General features: G+C 42.5%; 1 protein-coding gene across 1 annotated transcript in view; it reads left to right on the top strand.

Annotated features, from left to right (window-relative positions):
- The window catches only part of Ttc28 (tetratricopeptide repeat domain 28), a 480228-nt gene that overhangs the window by 334971 nt on the left and 117597 nt on the right, over positions 1-27660 (top strand). The window contains exons 9-11 of the mRNA XM_013014273.1: positions 7130-7259; positions 25447-25503; positions 25835-25987. Coding sequence (XP_012869727.1) covers positions 7130-7259; positions 25447-25503; positions 25835-25987 — 340 coding nt within the window. The remainder of the gene's footprint in view (positions 1-7129; positions 7260-25446; positions 25504-25834; positions 25988-27660) is intronic.

The raw sequence follows: 27660 nt of genomic DNA on the forward strand, positions 1-27660 counted from the left end.
ATTTAGTGTACAGTTTGGGAGTTCAGATCCAAGATCAGGTAGCCCAGTTAGTTCGGGGGCATCTACAAAGGCAGCACGTGGAGGCAAAAGTATGTTTTGGAACCCCAGTGAGAAACCCCCCACTCCACACACGTGGAGTTTCACCTTCCTAAGGCCCCATCACCTCCAGTAGCACCAATCTGGCCCTCAAGCCTTTACATTTAGGCCTTGGGGGACATTCATCCCACCACAGGCACCTTTAAGTTCAGTTGAGACAGGAACTATGTCTCATTGGCTCATTCTGCAAATGTGTCTCTCTCTGTCTCACTGCTGTGCTGGGAGGTAAGAATGTAGGGATGACCCCAAGTGCCACCCTGTCAAAACTCACACTAGAGTCTGTCCCTAGAGCCTGTCCTGATGGGTCTGTGTCATCATAGGGATTAATAAAAAGGCCTATTGAAGGGAGAGCATTTCCTCCTCCCCGATTGCAAGAACCCCTTTTGTGTATAAGACGAAGTTAAAAGCATGGCTTTATTTGCACTATAATAACTTACGAATTCTTTCCCACACTTCTTTCATTGATTGTTATTGTATCTCTAGGGTAAGAAAGATGGTTTTATCTGTATTAGCACATGGCTAATGAGAAGCAGGGCATCATTAGGACCCCAGGTCTATACCTCTCACAAACATCTATCTCTCACTTCTCTCCTCCCTCTCTTTTTCTCTTTCACTCTCTCTCTCTCACACACACATATATGAATACATGCTTTAAAATCATTTTAGAGATTTATCATTTGAGATTGCCTTGCTTTTATTTCCATGGAGGTATATTCCAGAATTAGACCCCTGTATAAGAAAGAAATCACTAAATAAGGCAGTGAAAAACAAAGGGACACTTTATTTTCTATAGCAAAACCCAGTTGATGTGGCCAGCACTGAGTCTTTTCCTTTTGCAGTGTGGAAAGTGGTAGCAGCATGGTGCATAGGTGTGAATGTGGCATTTCAGTGCTGCTGGGTGCCACATGGGCAAGTCTCTCCTGCAGCTCAGAGGCTCAGGGCAGAGAGGGCCATGCTTCACTAGAAGTCCCTCAGCTAGTTTAGTGATGGTCATCTTAGTGTGAAAATCTGAATCTCTAAGGATGATGGTCCCTTGGCACATGCTGGATCTATTTATAGGACATGTCTGAGGTAACATGCAGGTCAGCTGACCTGTTCTGAGTCAGCTGCTACAGTCATTTTCCTTGGCAGAAACCACATGGTCCAATGAGAAATTGTTCTTCTGAATGAATGGAGAGTGACTCTCTAATATGTAGAGCAGCATCTAAAATCTGAGCACACAACTCTCTGACAGACTTCATCTCAGAGCCTGGGCCTGGGCTTTGTTTCTGTCAAGTCTCAGCATCAGCTACTAGAACATCTTAGAAGCATTGAAAAAGAAAACAAAACAAACATCTATCTATCTATAAAATACAACATATACATATAATATATGGCTATATATTATATGCCATATTATATATATATATATATATATATATATATAACTATATAGTCTAGAGGTTAAAATACTATGTGTTACAAGAGCATGGATAGGGGTAGCTTGAATTCATAGGTTATTAATTTGTAGAGGAAAAGGTAGTTACTAGTGTGTATTCAAGGGCTCAATCTGTGCCTACTAAACTAGCAGAAGCCATGTGTAAATGTTGGACTCAATTTTTTAAATCTAGATTCTCAGAATCGTTAAACTTCCTTGTTTTCTGGCTCATGGCACAAGAGGTTAGAAGCTGCTTGGGCTTAGCCAGGGGACTCGAAGCTGGCTTTCTTGATTTCTCTAATGTGGATCTGTTTTCACCCTGAGAGTTTGTAGCAATACCAGGAGTTTCTGCCATTTGTGTGGTTTTAGTCACATGCTGTATGTAAGAAGACCCTAACACAGAATGAAGTTATGGCAAGGGCTGGCAAAGGAGAATGAGAAGCACACAGAACACCACTGGGCTTGGATAACTCTAAGCTACGTAATCTGTAGTCGTTAGAGCACCAGGATTTGTGGGTGACAGCAGTGCTTCTTGGGAAATCAATGCATCCTTTCTTCCTCAGTGTTTCAGTACTTTGCAGCATTTGTGGACTAGTGGCCACACAGAGAGATCACACTCCACATAGCATTTTGCTTCGTTTAGCTTTTCAAGACAATCCTCCTACAAATCTTGTGCCAGCCTGGGTACCTCCTCCTTTACATCCTTCATTTCAGGGTCTCATCATTATTCCAGAAATGCTCCCATTACAGTCTCTGACTTCACCTTAATACACGTTTCCTGAGGGGGAGAAAACAGAGAATTCTCCCGTCTCTGACTCAGCTTCCCATGTCTTTGAAGTCTATGTTTTGATTTTGATGATATCAGAATCTGTATCGCAACTCTGATGCAGAGTTTAGAAAAACTTTTTTTTTCTTCTGCAGACCTACTGTGTTGTAGGTATCTCACTGTGGGTGTGCCCACCTCCATTCTTTGTGGGCTAATATGATTGCCCTCATTTTATCACCCTGAAAAAGTTGAGACCCAGAGGGCTACACAGTGTGTCCTCAGGGTCACACCACCTCTTCCTAATTCCAAAGTGCCCCCTTGCCCTTTTCAGTATGCCATACACTAAAGATGGTGTTTCAGAGCCAGTGTTTTCCAGATCTTCCCATATTCTCCCAGAACTTGTCAGTGCTTTTCAGAATAAATTGACCCATGGTGATTTCACAGCATCACTGTCAATTATTTAAAGAAGGCTTTTTTGTCTTCCTTTTTACAGCTTTAAAACAACAGCAACAACAGATTTCATGAAATCAAGTAGTACTCAGTAACTCAGACTTTCCCCCTGATTCCATATTATATTTGTAGATAACCTTGGTGATAGATGGCCCTCACCTGGGATTCTCTAAAGGCCGTTTGTATTTGGGGGATCTGTCCCACATTTACCTTCCCACTAACGGTTTATATTACACAGTATTGAAACATTGGGGTGAATTACTTGTCCTGCCTAGTCTTTCTCTTTGTCCTTCAAGTCTCACTGCTTTGGTCTACTCTACTTCTGTCCAAAGCAGACTTTTCCTATTATCTGATCTAACACGATCAAGCAGCACTTAAATTACTTTCAAGAGGCTATTCTTACAGTAGTGCTGAGTAAAGTACTAATGAGCACATGAACTATACTGGGGCTCTCAGTGTAGAAGTATTTCAGGTTCCTCTTCCTGGCTTCCCCTGGCCAGGATTCAGTGACTTTCCAAATCCCTGATGAGAGGACCATCTCTTTTGTTTATGAAACTCTAGTGCTATTTAAGGTGGAGTACAGCTCCCAGATCTTAAATGATTTAACAGAGAAAATACTAATCAGAGCTCATCGACTACAAGGGACATATTAGCCAGATTTGTGCCTTGGTAGAGTCGCCTAAATCGTCCTTTATGGCCTGGTGTCTGAGCAGCGTGATGAACTGGGTTCTCCCACACTCTCTCTGGACATTTAACTGCTGCTTGGGTTAGCACAAATTCTGTAATTAGCATCTAGGGTTATTAAAGTTGAAAGATGATTAGAAAGTGGATGTATAATATTGTTACTTCTGCACAGAATTAAACAACAGAAGATCTTGAGCTGCCATGTGGGATGGAGCCCACAGTGAATGAAGAAATCTGAGGGGTGACAGCAGTCATTAGCCAAAATCTGAGGTTCCCACTACTCTTCTTTAGCTGTGTGTATTCATCATTGACCAGTCTGTGATTGTAGATGTCATATTTTAATTAGCAATTATTGTAGAATCACAGTCTACCCAATGTATAATTAGAATAATCATATGAAACTTTGCAGGCTGGTTTCCAGGGATCTTAGGCAGAATCTTAAAAATAATGTTTAGCTTTTCTTCCTCAGCTCTGCCCTCTCCCTTTCCCAGTTTTCAGAAACGCTCCCCTTTTCAGGCCATATGACCACTTGGTGTTTGTGCAGACAGAACTTGCATTAGCCCTTTCCTCCCACCAGACCCTTAAACCTTAATGTGAACCGCGGGGTGCAATCAATGTTAGTTCATGAAAATCAATGTGCTACTTCTTCCAAGGGATTATTTCCACTTAAGCTTCTTCTCTAATGGTGACATAAATGGTTTTGTGGTTTGTAAAAGGAATTTAGCACAGGAATAGGTAGAAATTTGGGTATGTGTGGGTGCCTTTCCCCCTACCTAGGGACACATACCTTCATTTCAGAATAGGCTCTCCACTCTCTAAAATTTAATTTGCATGTATTTATTCTATCATCTGTTTGATTCTGTTGTTCTTTCAACATCATCATTGAAAGTGCTCGTTTAATTCATACAGCCAACTAAGCCAGTTATTCACTAGTTTTCTATGTTAATCAACATTTCTCTCAGTCCTTTGGAATCTACTAGATAGAAGTGTCACTCTATTAAAATTTAGCATCAATTTGACCCTGGAGTGTGGACAGTTGGGTGGAATTATCTCAGCTGTAAGTTGTCATCTGGGCTTCATGTGTACACAATTGTTTGATTTTGTCACATGCATTAATTACTGTGTTGTTCTACCTCAAACAGAGGCTCAGGTAAAGACTGGTCTTATAAATTCAGGGGTATTGTTAAGGAAAGAAATCCAAATGAAGAAGAAAATGAGGTGGGGACACCCCTATACACATTCCTCCCATCTCTTCGTCTGTACCATATTCACCTAAAAGACTTAAGTCCTTTTTATTCTCCATTTCAGTCTGAGAGGGAGCAGAGAAACAGGAAAACACTGTAGGTCATATTTCACGAAGACCATTATGATGGAGATAAGGCCGACAGAGAGTGGCTTGTGTGCTCCTCGGCTCAGGCCATATTTTACCTGGAACACATATTAGTTTTTGGCATTTGGTGTGAAATCCAAGAGGCTAAATAAATAATAAACAGTTTCAAGAGAAGGATAGGGAGAATGCAAGTAATAAAGTAGTATTTACTGCTACCAGGAGCCCTCATCATTTAGACACTTAATTTTCTTTGAATGAGAGTGTAGATACATAGCTGTGTTTTTCTAGTGCTCCCTGAAGCCCCTAGCATTTATGAGTACTTAATAAATTTTTATCATAATTAATATCCCAGATGAATTGGGACTTGGCCTGGGGGAGAATAGACTGGAGGCTTGGGACCCTGTAGGAAAGGTGAAGTATGTCTTATGAGTTCCTGTTTGCTCGTGTCTGAGAGCATCCTGACTTACTCACTTTGTTTACTACCTCAGGCCCACTTCTACATGGCTGGGAGCCATGCTAGCATGACTGTGTTGGCCACACACAACAGGAAAAGTGTGAGCCTCAGCGTTAGATGGGGCTGGACTTCAGCTATAGTTCAAAATAATCTGGAAAATGGGGGAGAGTGGAAGGGAGGAGAGTGAGAGTAAATGCACACTGGAGGCAGATATGGGAGAGTATTAAAATCTATTAAAGCGAGGTCATAGGTAATCATTCTATTTCTTGCTGGCTGCACAGGGCCAGGCATGGCAGAGGCTGCTGATAAGGAGAGCTATTTCCATTGCCCTTGACAGAGGTGCTGAGTCCTCGTGGACAGAGTCAGCAACTTGCCAGCCTCCCAGTGACTTTACTATTTGCCTAATGGCTGAAACCCCATCTCACTATACCAAGTCCTAGCAGTCCTTAGTTCTATTTGGCACATTTTTTTCTCTCAGTACCGGGGCTTAAACTCAGCCTTACACTTGCTTGGTAAGCACTTTACCATTTAAACTCTGCCCCTTAAAAAAAAAAATGGTACCAGGCACAAGTGGTTCATGCCTGTAATCCTAGCTACTCAGGAGGCTGAGATCTGACGATCTCAGTTCAAAGCCAGCCCAGGCAGGAAAGTCCGTGAAACTCTTATCTCCAGTAAACCACCAGAAAAACCGAAAGTATCACTGTAGCTCAAGTGGTAGAACGCTAGCTTTGAGCTGAAGAGCTGAGGGACAGCGCTCAGGCCCAGAGTTCAAGCCCCATGACTGACAAAAATAAACTAAAATTGTGAAGCCAGGCACTGGTGGCTCATGCCTGTAATCCTAGCTACTCAGGAGGCTGAGAGCTGAGGATCGCAGTTCAAAGCCAGTCCTGTCAGATAAATCTGTGAGACTCTTATCTCCAATTAGCCACCAGAGAACCAGGAGTGGTACTGTGGCTCAAGCAGTAGAGTGCTAACCTCGAGCTGAAGAGCTCAGAGATAGCACCCGGCCTAGAGCTCAAGACCTAGTACCAACATCAACAAGGATTTGAACTCGGGGCCTTGAACTCTCGCTTGTTTACTTGCTCATGGCTGGCTCTCTACCACTTAAGCCATACTTCTATTCCAGAGTTTTTCTGGTTCATTGGAGATGGAATCTCTCAGACTTTCCTGCCTTGTCTACCTTTGAACCTAGATCTTCTACACCTCAGCCTTGTGTATAGCTGGGATTACAGCTATGAGCCGTTAATACCTGGCTCCATTTTTGCTTTGCTTATTTTTCTGGTACTATTTCACATTTTTGCCTCACACTGTGATCCTCCAGTCTCTGCCCACATAGCTGGGATCACAAACACATACTATCATACCTGGTTTATTTGTTGATATGTAGTCTCACTAACTCCCCCCTCCCCCCCCACATATACCCTCCCAATCTCTGCTTCCCAAATTAGCTGGGATTAAGGTGTGAGTTACAGTGCTCAGCCTCCCATTAGTCATTGGACACTTTTTTTTTTAAACAGAGATTTAGGCTTTCACGGGGGAAGCTTGCATTTTAATCAGGATGCACAGGCTGTCTGCTTGTTCAGAAGAGTGTTGTCCCATGTGGGGGCGGGGGGGGGGAGTCAGCCAGGGGCCTTATAAGAGAATTGTCCTGTGAAATGGATCCATGTAGAATGGAGGTATCTAGACATTGAAAGTAAGGTCATGAATACACTCTGTTTTTTGCCTTTGTAGAAAGCTAACACTGGCATACGCTATGTGGTGCAGACAGATCTGATCGCGTCGGTCTGCTCACAATGAGTGTGGCAGAGATGACAGATGCTTGGTACTTCTGCTCCTGCTGGTACTGTGCCCAAGTTCTGCATTACCGTTATTGAAAACACACGTGAATGCTCATTACATTATCTGTCTCGTGTCCTGGTTGTTTTGAGACAGGGTGCCTCGAGTTAGCCCAAGCTGGTCTGGAATTGAAGTTCTCCTGCCTCGGCCTCCTGAGTGCTGGGATGAGAGGTGTGCACCACCAAGCTTCCTTATGTTTGCACCTCACAAGATTGTAGAGGACAGTGTGAGTCTTCAGAGGTGGGAGGAGAGAAGAAGCCAGGGCTAGGGACAGTGTAAGCTTTAAAAAGGCGAATGCAAGTTAGACTCCCAACTGCAGCCATGCAGGATGGCATGCGGTAGAGCACACAGAATTAGTAGTTTAATTCTGCCATTAAAATAAACAAGCCAAGCCCAGCTGGATGGACGAATTCATAAAAATGCACAAAGACTTGACCTGGAAATAATCACACTTCCTTTTATATGAGCACAGTCAGGCACTGGGGACCTTAAGGCCATTCTAAGACTTAGGTTTCCTAAACAAATGTGAAGAACTTTTATAGGTTACAATAAAAATAGCTACCATTTATTGAGTGTGTGCTATTTTATTGTGACAAATAATGGTTACCATTATAGATATTTGCTTTGTGCCAGACCTGAAGATAGCCTCACAAGGTAGGTCTTTAGCCTCATTTTACAAATCAGAAATGGAGTTCTGAAAGGTTAAGTAACTCCCCTGAAGGCCTGAGAGGAAGCCACAGTTCCTGGCTGACTCTAAAGCCTGTGTTTGCCTCATATCAACATTTTGTCTTCCACCCACAAATGCAAATATGTGCGCAAATGTAGAAATCAAATCTGCAACATGATGTGTGCAGTTTGTTACCATTTACATAAAATTGGAAAACATACAGAAACCATCAATTTTTATGGATCCATAATATACAGTAATTGTATCAAATATACGCAGGAGTGGTGGACATCACATTTCAAATAATAATTACTCTGGAAAGGGAATGGGGACTAAATTGTATGTGCAGTGCTTATTTTCTGGGGGGGGCGATAAAGGGGGGGAAGGAGAAAGAAAGCATTTGAGGCTGATATAAGAGAATGATAAAATTTATTAAAGCTAGGTCATGGGTAATTATATTATTTTCATACAGTCTATATTTGAAACATTTCAAGAGATGAAGAATACAAAGCCCATCAGGCCTAAATTACAGGGAGAAAGCTTTAGTGGCTCTTGCATGGGAAGGGGGAAGAGCTAGACAATGCGTGGACCTCCAGAATCCTCCTAGGCAGCTATAAACTCTGTGGTTCTCTGGCGACCAAGGCCTCTGCTAGTCTGACATCTTTATAGCTTTATAAATCTAAGATGCAGAATGATGATGTAGGGAGAATTCTTACCCCTCCTTGTCTCTCCTGCTTTTAAGTTCCTGAACTAAAAGCAGGATTTTTGCACTGACTGAGTCCGTTCAGAGGCAGTATGATATTTTGTAAAGAACACTGAAGTCAGCCCCACAGAGGTTTGAATCCCAGCCCTGGGGCTGCACACCCCTGAGCTGAGGGCAGGTGCTAACTCTCTCTGAACTCTCCTTCTCAGATAAGAAATGAAGAGCATTTCTCCTTCCTTCCAGGGTTGCTGTAGGCATCATACGGGGTGTGTGGAGGGTCAGCACACAATAGGCATGCCTGGTAGGTTATGTTATTTGGCTTCTGAAACTTTATGCAATATATCAGCCACATTCATTCCTAGGACCCAAATATTGGCCCAGGGCCATTCATTCTCCATGGCTGAGCTTGATCGCATCCTTCCTGCATCCTGTCTCTCTCTGAGGTTCTTCACTTCCCTGTAGTCAGGGCGTTGAGAAGCCTAAATCCAACAGTGCCTCTCACCTTGCTTACTCTTGTTGTTCATCTTTCCTGTTGTCTGCTCTTCTGCTGTCACCCCAATTGCCTTTTTCTCACCACTATCACTGCTAAGGGGGTAATGTTTCATGCCTCGTGTATATTGAGTCCTCTCTTGCCTGTTCTTGCCGTCCCCCTGCGCCTTGCTCTACCTCATCTTTCTAATTCCTCCTCCTCCTGGCTTCATTTTAAAGCTGTTTCTTGGGAGCATTCTAATGCCTCCAGGTAAAGTTGGGCCTTGCTTTATGTCCCCTTCACCTGCCTTTTCATCTTTATCGGGTGTGGTCTTGTCCTTTCACATTTGAAGTCTGCTCTGCTCTAGGTGAAGGCAATGTACTGCTACTTTTGCACCATCATAGGCAGGTAACAGGGTGCTCCATTATTGCGGTTGGGTTGTTTGAATAAATGAATGAATGAGTTAATTTTCAAAGTGACCAAGAACTCCTATACTTCACTCACTGTGAGCTATAAGTGAGCCATGGACAAAACACCTTGGTATAGAGTTCATGCTGAATGAACATTGCTTTTCCTTCTTGAACAGATTGGCCAAAACAATAGAGAACTTCTAAGAAACATAAATATGCTTTTAAGTATAAAAACAAAATCCCTACATATTTAGTAATTCTATCTATCTATATATATATATCACTACATATATAGATAGTAGCCCATGGTGCAATTTTGTACTTATAAATCAAATAGAACACATCTCTGAGAACCTGTTCTCAGCAGAGGTTTTCAGTCTTCTACCTAGCAGTGACCCTAGGCCACTTCCAGCTCTCCAGCTGACTAGCTCTGACCACTGCCCTTAGCTGCTGACTGGAACAGGAGTGTTCACGTGACTGCCTGCCCTCCTATGGAGCTATTTAATATCTCCAAGTCTACTCCCCATTCTGAACTCCTCTTTCCTAGACATGGTATTTGATCTCTATAGCTAGGATCATAGAGGAAGACAAGCCAGGAGCCAACACCATTCTTCAGCCTATTTGTACCTCGTTCCTTTAAAGCCATTCTTTCTAATTCAGTTATAAGGCAGGGATTTTTTAAATCTAGAAAATAAAGCTTTTTTGAATTACAAATGCCTGAATGCTGCTATAGAAGGTTGGAAAGCAAAGATCAAAGAGGCAAACTGATCATTCCATCCCCATCTGCCCATGCTGTTAACACTGCATTTTCAGCCTTCGTTCTTCCAAAATAAAGTTCATTTTAGTTTGAATTTTCTAGCATAGTACATATTTATAGCAAATATATAAACAACAAATGTCACCCGTAGACTCACAACTCAAAGATAATTACTCTTAATATTTTTATGTTTGTTTCTGACATGTTTAAAAAGTAAAATTTATATAAATGAAACAAAGATTGTTGTGGTAAACTTCTAGAAGATTACAGGTAAAATGAATGTTCCCTTCACCTCCCCCATCCTTCCCTGCAAGAATGGTCTTGCTCACTTTGTTTTGTTTTATTTCTGCCAGTCCTGGGGCTTGAACTCAGGGCCTGGCCTCTGTTCCTGAGCTTTTGTGCTCAAGACCAATGCTCTACCACTTTCAGCCACAGCTCCACTTCCAGTTTTCTGGTGGTTAATTGGAGATAAGAGTCTCAGGGACTTTCCAGCCCAGGCTGGCTTTGAACCATGATCCTCAGATCTCAGCCTCCTGAGTAGCTAGGATTATAGGTATGAGCCACTAGCACTGGGCTGACTTGCTCACTTAGCATCTATGCATCCTTGGACAGGGGATGGGCATTGTTCTTGGATCCAGTGCACAGAGGCAAATGATGCTGCCAAATACCCTATAAACTGCCAGAGGCCCTTCCCAGTGAGAACTGTCTGACCCCAAAGGCTAATTAGATGATGAGCAGCCTCACTCTCCCTGGCTTGCCCTGTCACTACTCACAAAAGAATTCGGTTTTAGCCGGGTGCCAGTGGCTCATGTCTGTAATCCTAGCTACTCAGGAGGCTGAGATCTGAGGACTGCGGTTCAAAGCCAGCCCAGGCAGGAAAGTCCCTGAGACTCTTATCTCCAATAAACCACTAGAAAACTGGAAAGTGGCACTGTGGCTCAATTGATAGAGTGCTAGCCTTGAGCTGAAGAGCACAGGGACAGCGCCCAAGCCCAGAGTTAAAGCCCCATGACCAAAAAAAAAAAAGAATTCAGTTTTGTGGATTTTTAAGAGGCATCGTCCTAAAGTCTACTGTTTTAGGTCCTGTCTCTTTCTTTTTATGCTCAGCATCATGTCTGGTGATATCCCCAGCTCAGTCCCCACAGATCTGCACTACTCATTTTATGCATAGTACTCCATGCCAAGGGTTCTATATTTTACTTAATCAATCCCCTGTGTAGCCCTAGGCTATTTCTGTTGTTTTAAAATTGTCTTTGTACATGTTTCTTTAAGTATATTTTCTCTAGAGGGCAGATTTAGAATTGCTAAGTTGCAAAGTGTTACTTCTGGGATTATGTGTTTTAAAAGGGTTGAGAGTATACTATATGTACACACTATATTAAATCACTCTTTTTTTTTTTGGTGGTACTGGGTATTGAACTCAGAGCCTGCTTGTAAGGCAGGTACTCTCCCACTTGAGTCATGTGAAACCATTGTGTTGGTTATTTTTGAGGCAGGGTCTTGCTTTATGCCTGAGCCAGCTTGGACTATGCTCCTCCTACTTGTGATTCCCTGTGTCAGTGGGGATACAGGCATGCACCACTGTGCCACCGTATTTCTGGAGCAGATGGGATAACAGGCATGTGCTGCCATGCCCAGCCATTGAATGAGATAGAATCTTATGAACTTCATTTTGCCTCGGTTGGCCTCCAACCTGGATCCCCTGATTTCCATATTCAGAGTAGCTATGATTGTAGGTTTCAGCCACTATACCTGTCTTAAAATCATTCTTTTTATTTATCGTAGCTGTGGCAGAGATTGAACTGTTTACTAAGCTTGTTTTCTTTCTTTGGATCCAGTACTAGGCTGCATTTCCCAGCACACTTTTTCATAACTCAGCTCTAGACAAATGGACTGCTTGGAAGAGATTTCTGCTGCTGGTTAGGCCTAGCCCACACAAAGCTTCCAGTCTTCCTGGGATCCTTTGTCTCTGTCTCTGTCTCTCTGTCTCTCTGTCTCTGTCTCTCTCTGTCTCTGTCTCTCTCTCTCGCTCACTCGCTCTTGCTCTCATTGCTGAGCCAACACTGATACTAGGAGTAGCTTTGGACCCTGCCTGGCTGTGGGGACCAGGGCCCCATCTCCATTCCATTCCTCCCTGTCAGTCTGGGGACCTTGGAGCGCTTGAGGGATAACTGAAGTTCCCTGTCCTGACAGTAAGATATTGGTGCTCATTGTAGCAGCTAAACACTGCCCTATCAGTAGAGCAAACATTTCTCCATCTCATGGAATAACCATGTGGTATCTCTTAACATAGCTGTGCTAAAATTCCTTTATGAAGTCTGCTATTGCTGAGTATTTAGCATATTTATAATTTTCCCTCTATAATGTTGTGAAATGTTCTGAAAACTCTCTTTCCTCCTTTCCTGTTGCAGATGTGGGAACCTTTTCTTGGCTGGATATTTATAATATCATTGCAAGTCATACAAAATTATCAGCACAGACAGACAGGCTATGTATGAGCAGCTGACAAGTAGTGTCTGTTTTGCCATGTACTAAATGATTTCAAGGGCCTTTGGTCTGGTGTTCTCCACCTGTGATTATGATGGCACGCCTTGCTTTCTTCTTCCTTTAGTATTTTCTCTTTGTCTTCAACAATAGCCAGTGGAGTCACGCTTCTGGACAGGAAGAAGTTGTTCACCCTCAGCTGATCCTTTTCTATGCTCCATCTTAGGCCCTCATGCAGACTCAGTCATTCCACATCCCCCGCCCTGCCCCATGTCTGTCTTCAGTCTCCTCCTCCCAGTCTGTTCTTCCTGTTAGCTCAGTGACCCTTCTCTGTTGCAAAACTGCAGTTAATTGTTACTTCCATTTTTGTGGTTGTATAGTTTTGTTTGCTTTTCTTTGTCAATCACTATTGTAAGACCTTCCAATTGAACTGTAAAACTCCCTTCGAGAGTATGAAACATATCAAGTAATATATATATCCTTTATGTTATCTGGAGAAATCCAGCCTTTTGGTTGGGCCTTTATATACTATGCCAAACTTGTCTTTAGGACCCTATCCTGTGACCCTGAGAATTCCTGCGGCCTTTCTCCCTGTGTTCCTTTGTCTCACACCCATGCCTTGCTGGAACACATCCTGCTAGTTCCCTGAGAAAAGGTACAAGGTAGGTAGGAGATAGCTCTAGACTTTGAATGTCTCCAGATTCTCTAATTCTGTCCTCATCTTGATAGTTGGCTTAGGAATGGAATTCCATTTGCAATACTGTTCTCTCAGTACTTCGATAATATCTGATGCATTGTCTTTTAGCTTTCAATTACTGTTCTAAGGTTATTCTAGTTCCTAAATACATATATGTTACCAGATTTTTTTTCCCCTGTCTGGAATGTTTTGGGATCTCTTTATCTCTGATATCCTGAAATTTCCAAGTGCTTTTTTTTTTTTCCTCTGTCAAAGGCTGATCCCTTTGGATGAGCTGGTATTGACTAAATGTGCAGCTCACTTAGAGGTCCCAGTGGGCATTGTTACGTAAAGGGTTTATTAAGTACCTGATGATGAACAGTCTCCCAAACTCTCATTACCAAATCCCTGAAGCACATCCTTGAAACCCCAGCTGATTTACTCAAATCCTTGCTCTCAAGTACCCAACACATGATTAATGCTCCGCTCTGGCTTTGGGCCTGATGGTACTCAGGAGAAGTGTGAGGACCCACATCATATTTATCTAATGAGAGGGAAACAATGGGAGAGGCTCTCCAGGGGAACTGTAAAAGACTGGAAAGTCCTGAGGGCAGCCTAGAGTGCAGGCTATGTTGTGGGGATAGGAGGTCTCTGACCTTTAACCATTTGTTTAACTTTTATGCCTAAAGTTAGGTTTAAAAATTAGGTCTGACTAGGTGAGGTGACTCATGCCTGTAATCCCTGCTGATCAAGAGGCAGAGATTGAGGGGAGGGTGCCTGTTTGAGGCCAGCCCAGGCAAAGAGTGACCAAGACCCTATCTCAACAAACTAGAAGATATGATGGCTTACACCTATAATCCCATTATGTGGGAGACATAAGTAATAGAATCGTAGTCCAAGGCTAAGCAGGCTAAACACAAATAAACAGGCTGAGAATGTGGCTCTAATGGTTGAGTGCTTGCCCAGCAAAATGTGAAGTCCTGAGTTCAAGCCCCAGTAATGCCAAACAAACAAAACACCCAAGATTCCCTCTCTTAAACACTCATAAATGCAAATCAAGATTCTGTAGCAGGAAGTCCAAGTTACTAAAATGGGAATTTTATTTTATTTTTTAATTTTTTACAAACATATACTTTTAATTTTATTCTGTTTGTTTTTTTGTTTATTTATTTATTTTTGTCAGTTGTGGGGCTTGAACTCTGGGCATGGGTGCTATCCCTGAGCTCTTTAGTTTAAGATTATCACTCTACCACTTGAGCCACAGTGCCACTTCCTATTCTGTTTATTTTTAATGTTATCTTTAGTTGTACAAAGGGGCTTTGATTTAGTGTGTCAGTTTATGAGTAAATGTATTTTGATCGATGTCATCCCTTTCATCATTCTATCCCAGTCATTCATCTATCCCAATCTTACCCATCCCCTCAAGTACCTGGTTTCATTTTCACATAGGCACACTGAATAGTACTAAAATGGGAATTTAGGTCTTAGGTCAGACTCTAGGAGCTCTATATGCTGGGTCTGGCCACTTGCCCTACATGCCAGATTGAGACATGGTGAAGGGCAGAGTAAGATGATCTCTGATCAATATTTTATCTCCATAGTAATTGATCACTGATCCATTATCTTTGATGTTTCACATTTTTTCCAGCCTTCATTTTTTATGCTTTTTAGCCATAAGAGATTAACGTTAGCTTCTGATCCTCACTTAGTGGTGGTCCCTCTCCAGCATTTATACCTGGTTTCCTTAGATTCCAGCCCTGAGGCAAGCCTAGAATGATGTCACTACCAGTAATTTTCAAACTTGGGAAACTAGCTTACCCTCCTGTTTTCTCCTTCCTTACCTCTCACCGGCTCCCTCTTCTGAACTATAAAATTAGGTAAAAGAAGCTTTAGGTGTAATCAGACAAGACCCAGTGTGTGCTTACGATGGGGGAAGTGGACTGCTATTCCCTTGAAGAGAAGCTAGCACAGCACCAGAATGGAGATAATCGGAAGTGGCCTGGCTCACCACCTCACTGGCTGCCCTGCTTTTCTCTTTAGTGACCCAGGCACCACCTCCTTTCCAACCCCCTCCCAGGAGTGAGGTTCACCAATCTCTCCCTAATCCCATACGGTTTCAGAAAGAGGCTTTAGGGTTTCCATAAATCTCCATGATTTCTTACAGCGTCTATTTAATACCTTAATACTTTGAAAGGAGCTTTCTGGAAACAGGCCCTGCCATTGATCTCATTCTTCTTCCTGTGGAGATCCCAGCACACATGCATTACTAAGGTAATGTGACCCACAGCCTGGCATCACTGCTAAAAGCGTGGCTGCCCCTAGGTGGAATAAACTACCTGAAGCACAGCTTTGTCCTGAATGGAAGTCATTACAAGCACAAAGCGGCTTTTGGGGACTTTCTAGACCTGCCAGGAACATTCCCTAAACTCATCACTCTACATCTTGGCATTTACATATAATCCTGGGGAGAATATTCATCCAGTAGTACACATCTCTTTCTAGGCTTATGGGTTGACAAATGTAAAGACTTCCAATGGTAGTTTTTATATCTAGGTAGGAGGGAGTCAAACTGTAAAATTGTTCAAAAATCATTAGTGCAATTAGATTGCTGCAGGTTTCTCTTCCTCAGTCTTAATAAAATTCTGAGTCAGTGTCCGGTTTATGATGTAGTTTGACAGTAGCTATTTTTATGAGATACTGCAAATTAGAAACACCTGCCTGCTAAGCCACTGTAAGCACTTAATTGCAAGCAGCAGGGTAAGCAGGTGCCCTCGTCTTCTTCCTGGTTATCTATGAGCCATGCAAATGATAGAAACGCACCGGCTGGCAGTCAGGTAGGCTTGCCTTAAATCCCAGCCCTGCCTTTTATTAGTTATTTGACTTTGGACCAGTTGCTTAATGTTTGGTTTCTCATCTGCAAGTATGGGTAAAAATCCACACCGTATAGGGCCCTGTGGGCCTGGAGCTAATGTGGACAGATACTTCACATGTCGTAATTCATTGACTCCAGGATTCACATTTTTCACATTTTAATATCTCTGAAGTCAGGATGGTCCTACAATCAATAAATAAGCCCACTGTCACTGTTTAGCCAGAACGATTTTTCCTTTATTTGTGGTATATATTGAAAAGTTCTTATAATTAATAAGGATTTGATCTTATGAAATACAGTCTGTTGAGCTCTCAGTGAATTGTAGTCATATATATAATTAATTTTTTTTCTAGGAAAGATTTTACCCATACTCAGACAAAAATCTATATTCTACTGATTTGCTCAGACTCTGATTTGGGCTACTGTTACACTTATTAGAAAAAGTATGAAGTGAAAAGTAATGGCAGCTCCTGTTAAATAGCTTCCTGTTGCATTGTGCACAAAACAGAAGTGAAAGGGAACAGATTTCCCAAGTTCCCACACACGGTGGGATGAGGAGGGGCAAGTAAAGAACAAATATCATTATGCTAAGAATCGTGAGTTCTGACTACGCAGACCAGCATCAAGCTGAGACCAGGGAATGCCTGTGTCTATGAGTTTCCTACACTTGCATATGTGGGGACAAGTCAGCACAGTCAGCATCAGTGGAATTGATTTTTGCTAAAGAGAACTAGGGATCAGAAGGTCTTGAAGGATGGGGTTTTATTTCCTTACACAGAACCGAAGTCCCTTGGCTCCTGAGTTGGTTCTTCAGGTGTTGCTGTGCTCCTGCTTGCCTATCTGTCAGTTATCATGTTAGACTCAAGTGTCAGAGGTGAAACCCAAAGACTTCAATAGGCTTTGTTCTCCTTCTCGCACTAGGGCCCTCTTCCCTTCATGTTACCTTAAATGTGTTTTCCAATGGTATGCTTGTTTTAGATGAAAATAAAGGTAACATGACAAATGATTTGCTGATACTTATAATTAGGAAATGTATCTAACAGCATAAACTATGTTTAGTGCCAGTGTGAATATTTTTGTAATAAGCCAATTTAAAAATTTTAGAATATTAATTAAAATTTTAATTTTTCTTCTGTGAACTTACTATGTTCCATTTTTAGATCTTGGTGTAATGCCTTATTTCTTTAGGGATTTTAAAAAAGGAATATTTGTGTATCCCCGAATAATTCCTGTGCCTAGGAACATGACAAATGCCCCCCGAGGGAAATAACATTTTCAGGTTTTTTAATTGATATAAAGAGGGCAGTAATTTGGTACATTTACATAAATGTATAGGACAGATTAAATTAATACCAACATGTGACCTTTAAATAACAACTAGTAGTAGTTGAGTACTTCTATGTACCAGGCACAGTTCTGAGTTCTTTAAACAACCTCATACAATGGGTCTCATGGTCCCTTTCATAATAAGGAAGCAAGGACAGAGAGAGAAATTTCCTTAAGGAAGGTATCCGGCAGAAGCAGAATTCAAACCTAGGTCATTCAAATCACTGCACTACCCTAGATTTGCAAAGTATATTATGATTCAGGAAACAGAATCAGTAGTTCTTGTGAAATTACTGATTGCTATTATTGAAGTTTGCTATTGAATTTGTCACTAAATAGCTGCCTATGATTTCAAAGCGCAAAACAGTATTATATTAAATGTATTATAAGCTCCATCTGTTAACACTGTCACATTATTTTTTTAAAAAAATATTTAAATCTGGGGCTGGGAATATGGTTCAGTGGTAGAGCATTTGCCAAGCGTGCATGAATCCCTGGGTTCAATTCCTCAGTACCACTTAAACAGAAAAAGCCAGAAATGGTGCTATGGCTCAAGTGGTAGAGCACTAGCCTTAAGCAAAAGAAACTCAGGGACAGTGCCCAGGCCCTGAGTTCAAGTTCCAGCACTGGCAAAAATAAATAAATAAATAAATCTATCAGTGGATCTATATTAAATCTACAAGTGGATTTTAGTATCCAAATAATTGACATTAAGATAAAGATTATTAAATAATTAACAATTTCAAGGGCTGGTCTTGGCTTCTAGATGCAGAACAAAGGAGATAGGAGGGGATGATAATGCTAAGCTTGTGGCTTTGAGGTAATGACAATGTTTTCTCCTATGTAATCATGGGAGCCACACGAGTGTTTGCTACCCATGTAATCGTAGAGCCACATGAGTAGTGAGACTCAGCACAGGCCAAAGGGAGCTTGATTGTGGTGGCTGGGGTGGCCTAACACATCCCAGCAGAGCAGAGTAAGGAGGATGCCCGCTGAGCATGCAGGCCTGCCCTGGGCTGGCCTCCTCTGGCCATTAGCAGGTCAACCTTCAGCCAGGATAGCTGACCCTCTTTGCCACGTGTAACAACACTGAAGGATTTTACTGCTAATGGCCTTTCAAACTGCTCCGAAGGGTCCTTCAGGGGCCACAGACTGCCTTCAGGACTGCTTGGGAGAAGTTAACCTAAGCAGATTGGTTTGTTTGTTTTGGATCTCAAAAGGAGGTCTTGAGTGTTTCCCAGGTTGTGCTCAAATTCCTGGGCTCAAGAGATCCTCCTGCTTCAGGCTCCTAAATCTAAATATCTGGAACTGCATGCATGAGCTTGGTTTTTGTTTTGTTTTGTTTTCTAGTATTGATGTTTGAAATTAGAGCCTCCCTCCTGTTACATAAAGCACTCTACCACATGAATACTCCCTTTTGTGCTTTAGTTATTTTCAAATAGAATCCTGCTTTTTGCCCAGGCCAGCATAGACTGTAATTCTCCGATTTCCGCTTCCCATGTAGTTGAGATGACAGACCCAAATCATTACATCAGGTTTTACATTAGTTGGGATGAGTTTTTTGTTTTGGGTTTTTTTTTTCCCCTCAGGCTTGGCCTTGGACTACAACCCTTCTAATCTCTGCCTCAGGTTTATAGGTGTGAGCCAGACATCCAGCTCAACAATGTATTCTTTGAATCACAGGAATCGCACGTTTACAATTTTATTTATAATCTATAAGGCTATAAGGTGATCTTGTAGCTCTAAAATTCTCTTGTTTCTTGCTCTGAAGTTGGGTTTGGAATTGTTCAGCAGGGACGAAGGTTGAACCTGCAGAAATGAATGTCTTGACAGGGAGCTGAGGTCATTTGTTCCTTAACATCCAGGGGCCATGCATTTCAAGAGGTCTCTCCTTCATTAGGACCTACCCTTTATAGTGAGAGGATGTAATGCCATTCCCTGTGGATCGATGCACAAGCTCCCAGTTGTTTAATTCCCTAACAGTTCTCCAGAATACCTGAGGGCTCTTTTCCTTCTAACTTAGAGATTTCTTGTTTAAATTGTTACCTGTTGACACCTGCAAATAAGCTACCCTTTCCTTGGGCTTTCGTCTTTCCAGAATTTTCTTCTCTGCCTCTTGTTTGTGAACTCTTGCACATGTGTGTTTTTCATCTCTCTCCCTCTATGTGTCTCCATTATATCCTGCCCTGCCAAGGCCAGGCTTTATGACTCAGTGTAAATACTGCCTCCAAGGGGTGATTGGCCACATTCCAACCCCCTACAAAATAATGTTTTATAGCCCACTGACATTCAGGTTGGCTAGCAAGTATGGGATGGAACAGCTTTGGTTGGACTAACACTGCATTGGGGTAGAGTATATGTCCTGATCCAGGTAAAACTATGACATGAGAAACTTGAGTGAATTATGTCTTAGAAAACTCATATGAGAATGGACTGCTTTCTACTTCAGTAAGCTGAGAGTGAAGGATACATTTCCACAAAGAATCCTAACTGATTATTTCAAGCAAGAGAGGGACATGACCCTAATCAAACTTCACTCTCTAGCAGAACCACCAAGATTGGAGGCATTTTGCTTCACGATCATTTTGTGGCCAAAGATCTACATAGAATGAGGTTCTTGTCCTGTCTTCCTAGATGGCAGCCTGGCTGGGATGGGAGATGGGAGTAAGAGAGAGAGGACAGAGCATCCCTAGGAGATGTGGAGGAGGAAGGAGGGGGCAAAGAGTCCCTAGGAAATTCAGAAAAGGTATTAGCAAACCATACTTCTCCCTAGTATACGTCCGCAGCCTTCCAGGCAGGCAGGCGCAGCCCGGCTCTGCCACTGGCTGTGACTTGGCGTTTATGGCACATAGCACAGATGCCTGTTGTATTGCATCAAGTGTACACGGAGCATCAAGTTTTCTAAAAAATGAAATCATTATAAATTCTGGCAGTTTTTATGGTATAATTAAAATGTCTAACAGGATACCTCTGGGAAACCAAATGCAGTTTTGCTATTTATAGAACCAGTGGAGGTAGTGTTTCTTGCCAACTTTCATATCTTATGACCTATAAATTGCTCTTAATAGCTAATCTGTCATCCCAGCTTCTCATACCAGAAAGCTTGTTTCCTTATTAATCTGTTAATTTGCATCTGCAAAGGACATTTACAAATCCTTGGTTTGAAAACATTGCAACATTAATGCTGGGCATTATAAATAATTTATCACCTGTGATAGCAAGTCTTAGGTCTAGGTAATAGATCTTTTTGACATTGTATTATTCTTCCAACCCTAATATAATTTTGATAAAAAAATAATTATTATGAAAGCTCCTCTCTCCCCCACCCCACATAAGAAAGGGCTGACAGGTTACCATGGAGAAGCTGTAGCTATCATTCATAGTTCTCTCAGCTCATACTCAAACCAGGGACTCCTCTATTGTGGTAGAAGAGAATCAGACAGCACAATGTTTCCTTTTCTGGGACAGTTGAAGAATGTTCCTCCAACCCTAGGTTTAGCTGTTGGGACAAACTGGGTGTATTGATTATGGCAAACTTGACAGCAGTTGTTGAGCATGTAGAGCCTGAAAATAATGTAAAACTTCTCAAGACCTTGTAATTGGAGGTTTCTGTATGTGGCAGTTAAATACCTCTTTCTCCTCACTCCTTCCCCCTCCTCTTCTTCCTCTCCCTCTTCTCCTTTTCCTGCATCTTAGAGATTCCATTTAGCAAACTCTCTCCACCAAGATCCTTAAAATTGAGCTGTTCAACATTTGTAGTTTATTAATTTGTCTACTTTATCCCAAGAAGCATTTGTGAAGGCAGGAAGGAAACTATGAAGGGGAGAGATCAGAGTAAGGGTCAGGTCATTAGTGGGAGGCACATTTTTGGAGTCTATCTGGCTGCTAAAAGCAGGCTCTGGGTCTGCCCATAAGCTTCCCAGTAGCCAGAGAGAGGGGTGAATCACATCAGTGCAGAGAGAAGCAATGGGAACTGTACATTTTTTTCTAAAACATCTTTAATAAGATTATAAAATTTCCTTGTTGTAATTGTCTAAATGGTCTTGTGTGTCTACTGAGTGAGCAATTGCAGGAGTTTGTGAGCATCACTTAACCTTTGAACAGAATTACTTATAAGTCCAGATGCTGATGAGGTCAATTTTCAGGTATACCCATTAAACAGGGAGCATATGTCATTTAGGACAAGTCTCACAGAACATGGTTCAGTCTTCTGTGTCTACTAGTTTATGTTCCAGTGGCTTTTGGTTTCCCCCAAATGACCCAGTGATTTGGATAAAGATTACCTAAGTCTGGTCTGGGTATCCAAGTATTTTCAAATGCAATTTTTCTGTGAGAATGCCTAAGATTTCATCATATAGCAACTATAGATACCTGGTACATAATTAGATCACTAGATAGTTAACTATCCATAGGTAACTCTACCTAATCTGTTTCCTGGAGGAGGAAATTACTAATTTGTGTTCAGTGTGGTTATTAGTCAGGACTGTTCAGATTATGCTACAATAACAACCAATTCCAAAATCTCAGTGGCTTAAAACAATGAAGGTTTACTTTAATGAATATACAGGAATCTAAACCATATTGACATGTGTCTCACTTGATATCAATTCTAATGGAATGGTCCATCTATCAAAGAGAAAGTAAAGTATGGCAAAGCATGCACTGGTTCTTACATGTGCATCCTGCAGTCCTGGAAACAATCACAATAACTTAACCAAGCTAGGCACACAGTCATCCACACTTGACTTCATGCAGACAGAGTTGCCCTGGACAAGATAGGCCAGCATACAGATCAATGGCCCCAGAAACTACCCTTGTTGTAATTACAACTTAAAATATACCTACTATGTTCTAGGGATTTTTTTTTTTTTTGGTATGTGTGTGCTACTCCTGGGGTTTGAACTTAGAGCCTGGGCACTGTCCCTGCTACCATTTAAGCCACAGCTCCATTTATGGCTGTTTTGGTGCTTAATTGGAGAAAAGGTTTTCATGCCTGGGCAGGCTTTGAACTGTGATCCTCAGCTCTCAGCCTTCTGAGTAGGTAGGATTCCAAGTGTGAGCCACCAGCACTGGCTCTCGTCATTATTTTGTTAAGCATGTTGTTGCTATTTTTGCCTATCTCTCAGCTTTTCATCTGATTCATAGAAATAGGAAACAATCCCACCACTCCCCAGCGGAAACCTGCAGTCACTCCTACGGCACTGTAACTGTGAGTTTATCCGTAGAGGCTGAACTCTGTGGAGCCAATCGACCCCAAGAGTCTGATGGGTGTGGACCTAACCCCTGGCACTGTTATTAATTTGTTCTTTGAGTCTTTGCCTCTTCAAATGCAATTTTATCTCACAAGTGGGTATAATTATGTGCACTTAAGAGATTTTCCTTAATGATCAAGTGAAACTGTTTATGTGAAAAATGATTGAGATTTTACAAACTGGTGGACAGAACATACCTCCCCAGGCCCTCCTCCTATCACCAGCCCTGCTCTCTGCTCTCCACCGAGCAGCTCCTCCTTCTCATGACAAGCTCCGTCAGAGTTCCCCTCTTTGTGAACAGTTTCCATTTCCTAAAACAACCCACTCCCCCAAGAAAGAAAACTCAATTTATTTATTTCTTTTGTAATAGTAGGCTTTGGAGCAGAAAAAAGAGGAAACAATACAAAGAATTCTCACATATTACTCTCACGCTCAGTCAGCTTCTCCTTTCATTAATATGCGTGCATTAATATGCTTCATGTATCTCAATTGACGAGCCAAGATTGATAATCTTGCTGTTAGCTGAAGTTCATTATTTACATCTGGCTTCACCATGTTGTACAAGTCTATACAATACCACACACCCACCTTATAATGCCATGAAGAATAGTTAGATTGCTCTGAGAATCCCTGTGCTCCACCTCCTTCCCCCTCCTACTCCCAGATCCCCAGACCCACTAGTCACTGACCTTTTCCACTACACACAGCATGTGCCATTTTAGACTGACCTCTATGAGTAGCAATTCCACAGTAGCACTACACATTTAGGGTCTTCTCCATACCTTTTCCTGGCATGGAATTGATAGGAAATTTCTTTTTAGCACTGACATGTGTATGTTCTACTATACTTTATATCCATTCATCTCTGGCTGCCTGGTTGCTTCTAGTTTTTGCTTTTGTTTTATTGAGACAGGGTCTTACTATGTAGCCTAAGCTGATCCTCTCCCCCCACCTTCTAAATGCTGGGATTACAGGTATGTACCACAGCCCCTTCCAGTTTCCATCCATTATGAATAAAGTAACTATAAAGATTTGTGGGTAGGTTTTGTGTAGACACGCATGTCCAGGTCATGGGGGTGAATACCTGGGACCAGAATTGTTGGGTCAGATGGTAAGACTAGATTTAGAGCTTTCCCATCTGTTTTCCATTCCTACCAGCAGTGAATAAGAGGTTTTCTTGCCCCACTTCCCCATCAGTATTTGGAGTTGCCTAGGCTGTTCTAATAGGTGTACAGCAGCACCTTGCAGCCCATGCCCTTCTAACACATGTATGTTGACACCTAGCAGCCTGTGCCATTCTAACATATGTACAGCGGCACCTGGACGCAGTATGCAATTTCCTGGTAGCGGGCATTGTTGATCATCATGTGTTTCACATGTTTCCTTGCCATCTGTATCTAGTGAGCTGACTTCAGATTGTTTGCTCTTTTAAAAATTACTTCCTTGGGGCTGGGAAGGTGGCTCAGTGGTAGAGCGCTTGCCTTGCATGCCAGAGGCCCTGGGTTCCATTCCTCAGCACCACATAAGCAAAAAGAAAAAAAGCCGGAAGTGGCGCTGTGGCTCAAGTGGTAGAGCGCTAGCCTTGAGCTGAAGAGCTGAGGGACAGCGCCCAGGCCCAGAGTTCAAGCCCCAGGACCAGACTCCCCCCCCAAAAAAAAAAAACCTGGACTGGGAAAGTGGCTCAGTGGTAGAGTACCTGTCTTGCATGCATGAGGCCTTAGGTTTGATTCCTCAGCACCACGTAAGCAGAAAAAGCCAGAAGTGGTGCTGTGGCTCAAGTGATAGAGCACTAACCTTGAGCTGAGGAGCTGAGGGACAGCACCCAGGCCCAGAGTTCAGGCCCCACGACCGGACCAAAAAAAAAAAAAATTATTGTCGGTGGCTCACACTTGTAATCCTAGCTACTCAGAAGGCTGAGATCTGAGGATCATGGTTCAAAGCCAGCCCAAGCAAGAAAGTCCATGAGATTCTTATCTCCAATAAACTACTCCAAGAAAGCTAGAAGTGGTGCTGTGACTCAAATGGTAAGTGGTGCTGTGGCTCAAATGGTAGAGCACTAGCCTTGAGCTGAAGAGTTGAGGGACAGCGCCCAGGCCCAGAGTTCAGGCTCCACAACCCAACCCCCCCAAAAAAAATTACTTCCTTTCTTGTTGATACTTTGTGTTTAGGGCACAAAGATTTCTTGTCATGTATGTATCTTGCAAATCTTTTCTGTAACTTTTTTTTTCATTCTCTTAACAATGCTTTTCATAGAACACAAATTTTTAGTTTCAATTAAGTGTAACTTATCAAATTTTTTCATGCTTTTGGTATAATACCATATAACTCATTGTCCAAACCAAGAAAACAAAACTTTCTCTTATGTTATCTCCTAGGAAATTTATAGTTTTGCATTGTATATTCAACAGTGTGATCCATTTCAAGTTAACTTCTGTGAAAGGTGTAAGGTTGAGGTCTCAATTCTTGTCCTAATACATAAGTGAATGAAAAAATGAATTAGCCAAGCAGCAAACTCAAAACACTCTAGCTCTTGAGCCAGTGTGTGCTCCAGAGTTAGTATTTCTGTTTGTGAGGCCTTCTGTCTGCTGGGCTGTGAGCAGTGTACAGAGATGTACAGAGATATGGGGCTGTGTGTCCACTGCATGGTTGGCAGTAGATACATGGCGCATGTGGACTAGGTTAATTAGAAGGAACAGCAGTATTTCTGCTACTAGCTGCAGGTACATTTCCCCTTTTTTCCAACTACATGCAATTAGTCAGTCTGCAATTATATTGAATATTCACTCCTCTCACAAAGTATAACCCTTATGAAAAATACAGCAAGGTGAAACCCGTGCTAGATAGAGGAAACCATGTAAGATAATAGTGTCATCCAGGTTGTCATAGTTTGGATAGTTTAAACTTTTTATTTTTCAAGGTAAAAAACTATACAGGTGCTTTGAAAAAAAAAAGATGAGCAAATTTCCAGCTCTCGCTTTAGGTTCCACAAAGCTAACTTACCAAATGTGGTTCTTCTGCAAATATTTGGGTCACAGAGCAAGGAACGCCTGACCCCATGTGCCCAAGTCTGCAGCTGGAAGTGATGTTTTGGCAAGAGCATAAGTAATTAGTCTTGTAGAGAGAGAAAACTATTGTCTTATTCCAACCAGATAGTTTGTTAGCATAACTGTGTGTATGCATTTTAGTATTCAAATACAGATGTTCTAAAATGTTTCCACTGTGGGAAGCAGCTGCTGCTGTTCGAGCACAAAACTCTCAGAGAGATTAATACACCACGCAGCATGAACCTCAGCAGCAAACAGCGTCTGCTTGAAGTGGGCCCACGATTCCCGGGCACAGTGAGTGTGGGTTTTCAGATCCTCATTAACAATCCGAACCCCTGTTTCAGATCTACGCTAATTCCACAGTAGCAGGAGCAAAGACAAGTGATTAATTTGTAATCCACTCAGCTGATAAATACCATCTCTTGTTATTTTCCTGGGGGCATTTTGTAAATAAAGCAGGCAAGGGAAAGGTAAAATGTCTTATCAGGGAGGCACAGCCAGGGCTTCTGATGCTAAGTCCTATTCCACCCTTACCCTCTTCCCAGCTGCTTCTCCCATTCTGGAAGCTATGATGTCTGCATCATGAATTATAGTCCTTCCCAGAGATGTGGGTCAGCAGGACCCCCACCATCTAGATCCCCCCACCAGACAGCACTGCCTGGTGCCTGGAGGAGGCCAGGGAAGAGCTTGTGTTCTCATCCTCCCCACTCCCCACATCTCAGGAGAGAGGTGCCCCCATATTCCCTCTCCTTATGTTCAGAGAGCTTGCTAAGCCAGTTCCCGTGCCTCCCTGGCATTTAGAGAAACAAAGAAACAGAAGCAGAGGATCCCAGGGCCTTCATTTGGAGTTGCCATAAACCAGGAGTTTCTGAGAACAGTGATGCCTGGGGTTCCATGCCCGCCCCAAGCCTTATAAATCCATCCCCTGCAGTGCTGAAGGCCTCATTGCCTCCAACAACATCTACTATTTGGAGCTATCTAGTGAATTATTTATGGTTCTCACATTTGACAGGGGCTCAGAGCTGAGTTTGAAACAGCTCTTGGCTTGTGGCTGGAGCCTGGAAATGTCTGGCTGACAAACAATGGCTCAGAGAGGTTCCATTGCTACAGATCCCAGACTTGAGAATGGAGTAGCGCCCCCCTGACGAAAACACGTCCGGTTCTGGCCTGCCCTGGCTTCGCGTGCGCAAGAGCTTCTGCCTTTTACCATGAGGGCGTCCAGAGTTGGACTGTGGTCCCCTAGCCAGGCTTGAGTGGAAATGAACCAAAAAAAGAAGGAAGGTGGGAAGGGTTCTGAAGGTTCTGAAGAAGGGGACGGAAGTCACATCTCTGGGCCTGCAGCAAGGGAGGAAGTATTATGGGAGATGAGCAGAGGACAGCCCCAGATATGAAGTCCTGACTTGAAGTTTTAAGGCAGGCCTAATGAGACGTTCCAGGTGAGAGCGCTAGGCCATTCTGGGGCAAGTGGTTGCTGGTTAGTGTTGCTGCTGCTGTGTTGATGGCTCTCTCCACTCTGGACAAAATAGAAAAGTATCAGTTTCCTGTCTTCTAAATCTTTTTGTTAGAACATCTGTGACATGATAAAAACAACTTTGAACAATTCTCAACGCTTTGCAAATATACTATTCACATGTAGTGTAGAAGTAAGAATGGTCTCTCAGCATTTGACCAAAGCTGCTAGTTCACAAGGAAAGAACATAGGGTGGCACGTCCTTCATATGTATAAACTATGACTGTCTGTGCTCTGAAGTTCACAGACATAGAACACAGCTTGTACAGAGATGCCTGTCCTCGGCTAGGTTGGTATTATCTCATTGCTATTCTCTAGCCAGGGGCCGTTGGAACACGGCTGCCCTGCATGTGATTGCACGCACCCTTTGTTCCCCTAGGATCACATGTGCCTGCCACACAGGGGAGCATGGTGAAGAAAGGTGCTACATAGCCCTTAGCTGAAGATACAAGTGAGA

This window comes from Dipodomys ordii, unplaced genomic scaffold (genome assembly GCF_000151885.1).
Source record: "Dipodomys ordii isolate 6190 unplaced genomic scaffold, Dord_2.0 Scaffold23, whole genome shotgun sequence".
NCBI classification, from domain to species: domain Eukaryota; kingdom Metazoa; phylum Chordata; class Mammalia; order Rodentia; family Heteromyidae; genus Dipodomys; species Dipodomys ordii.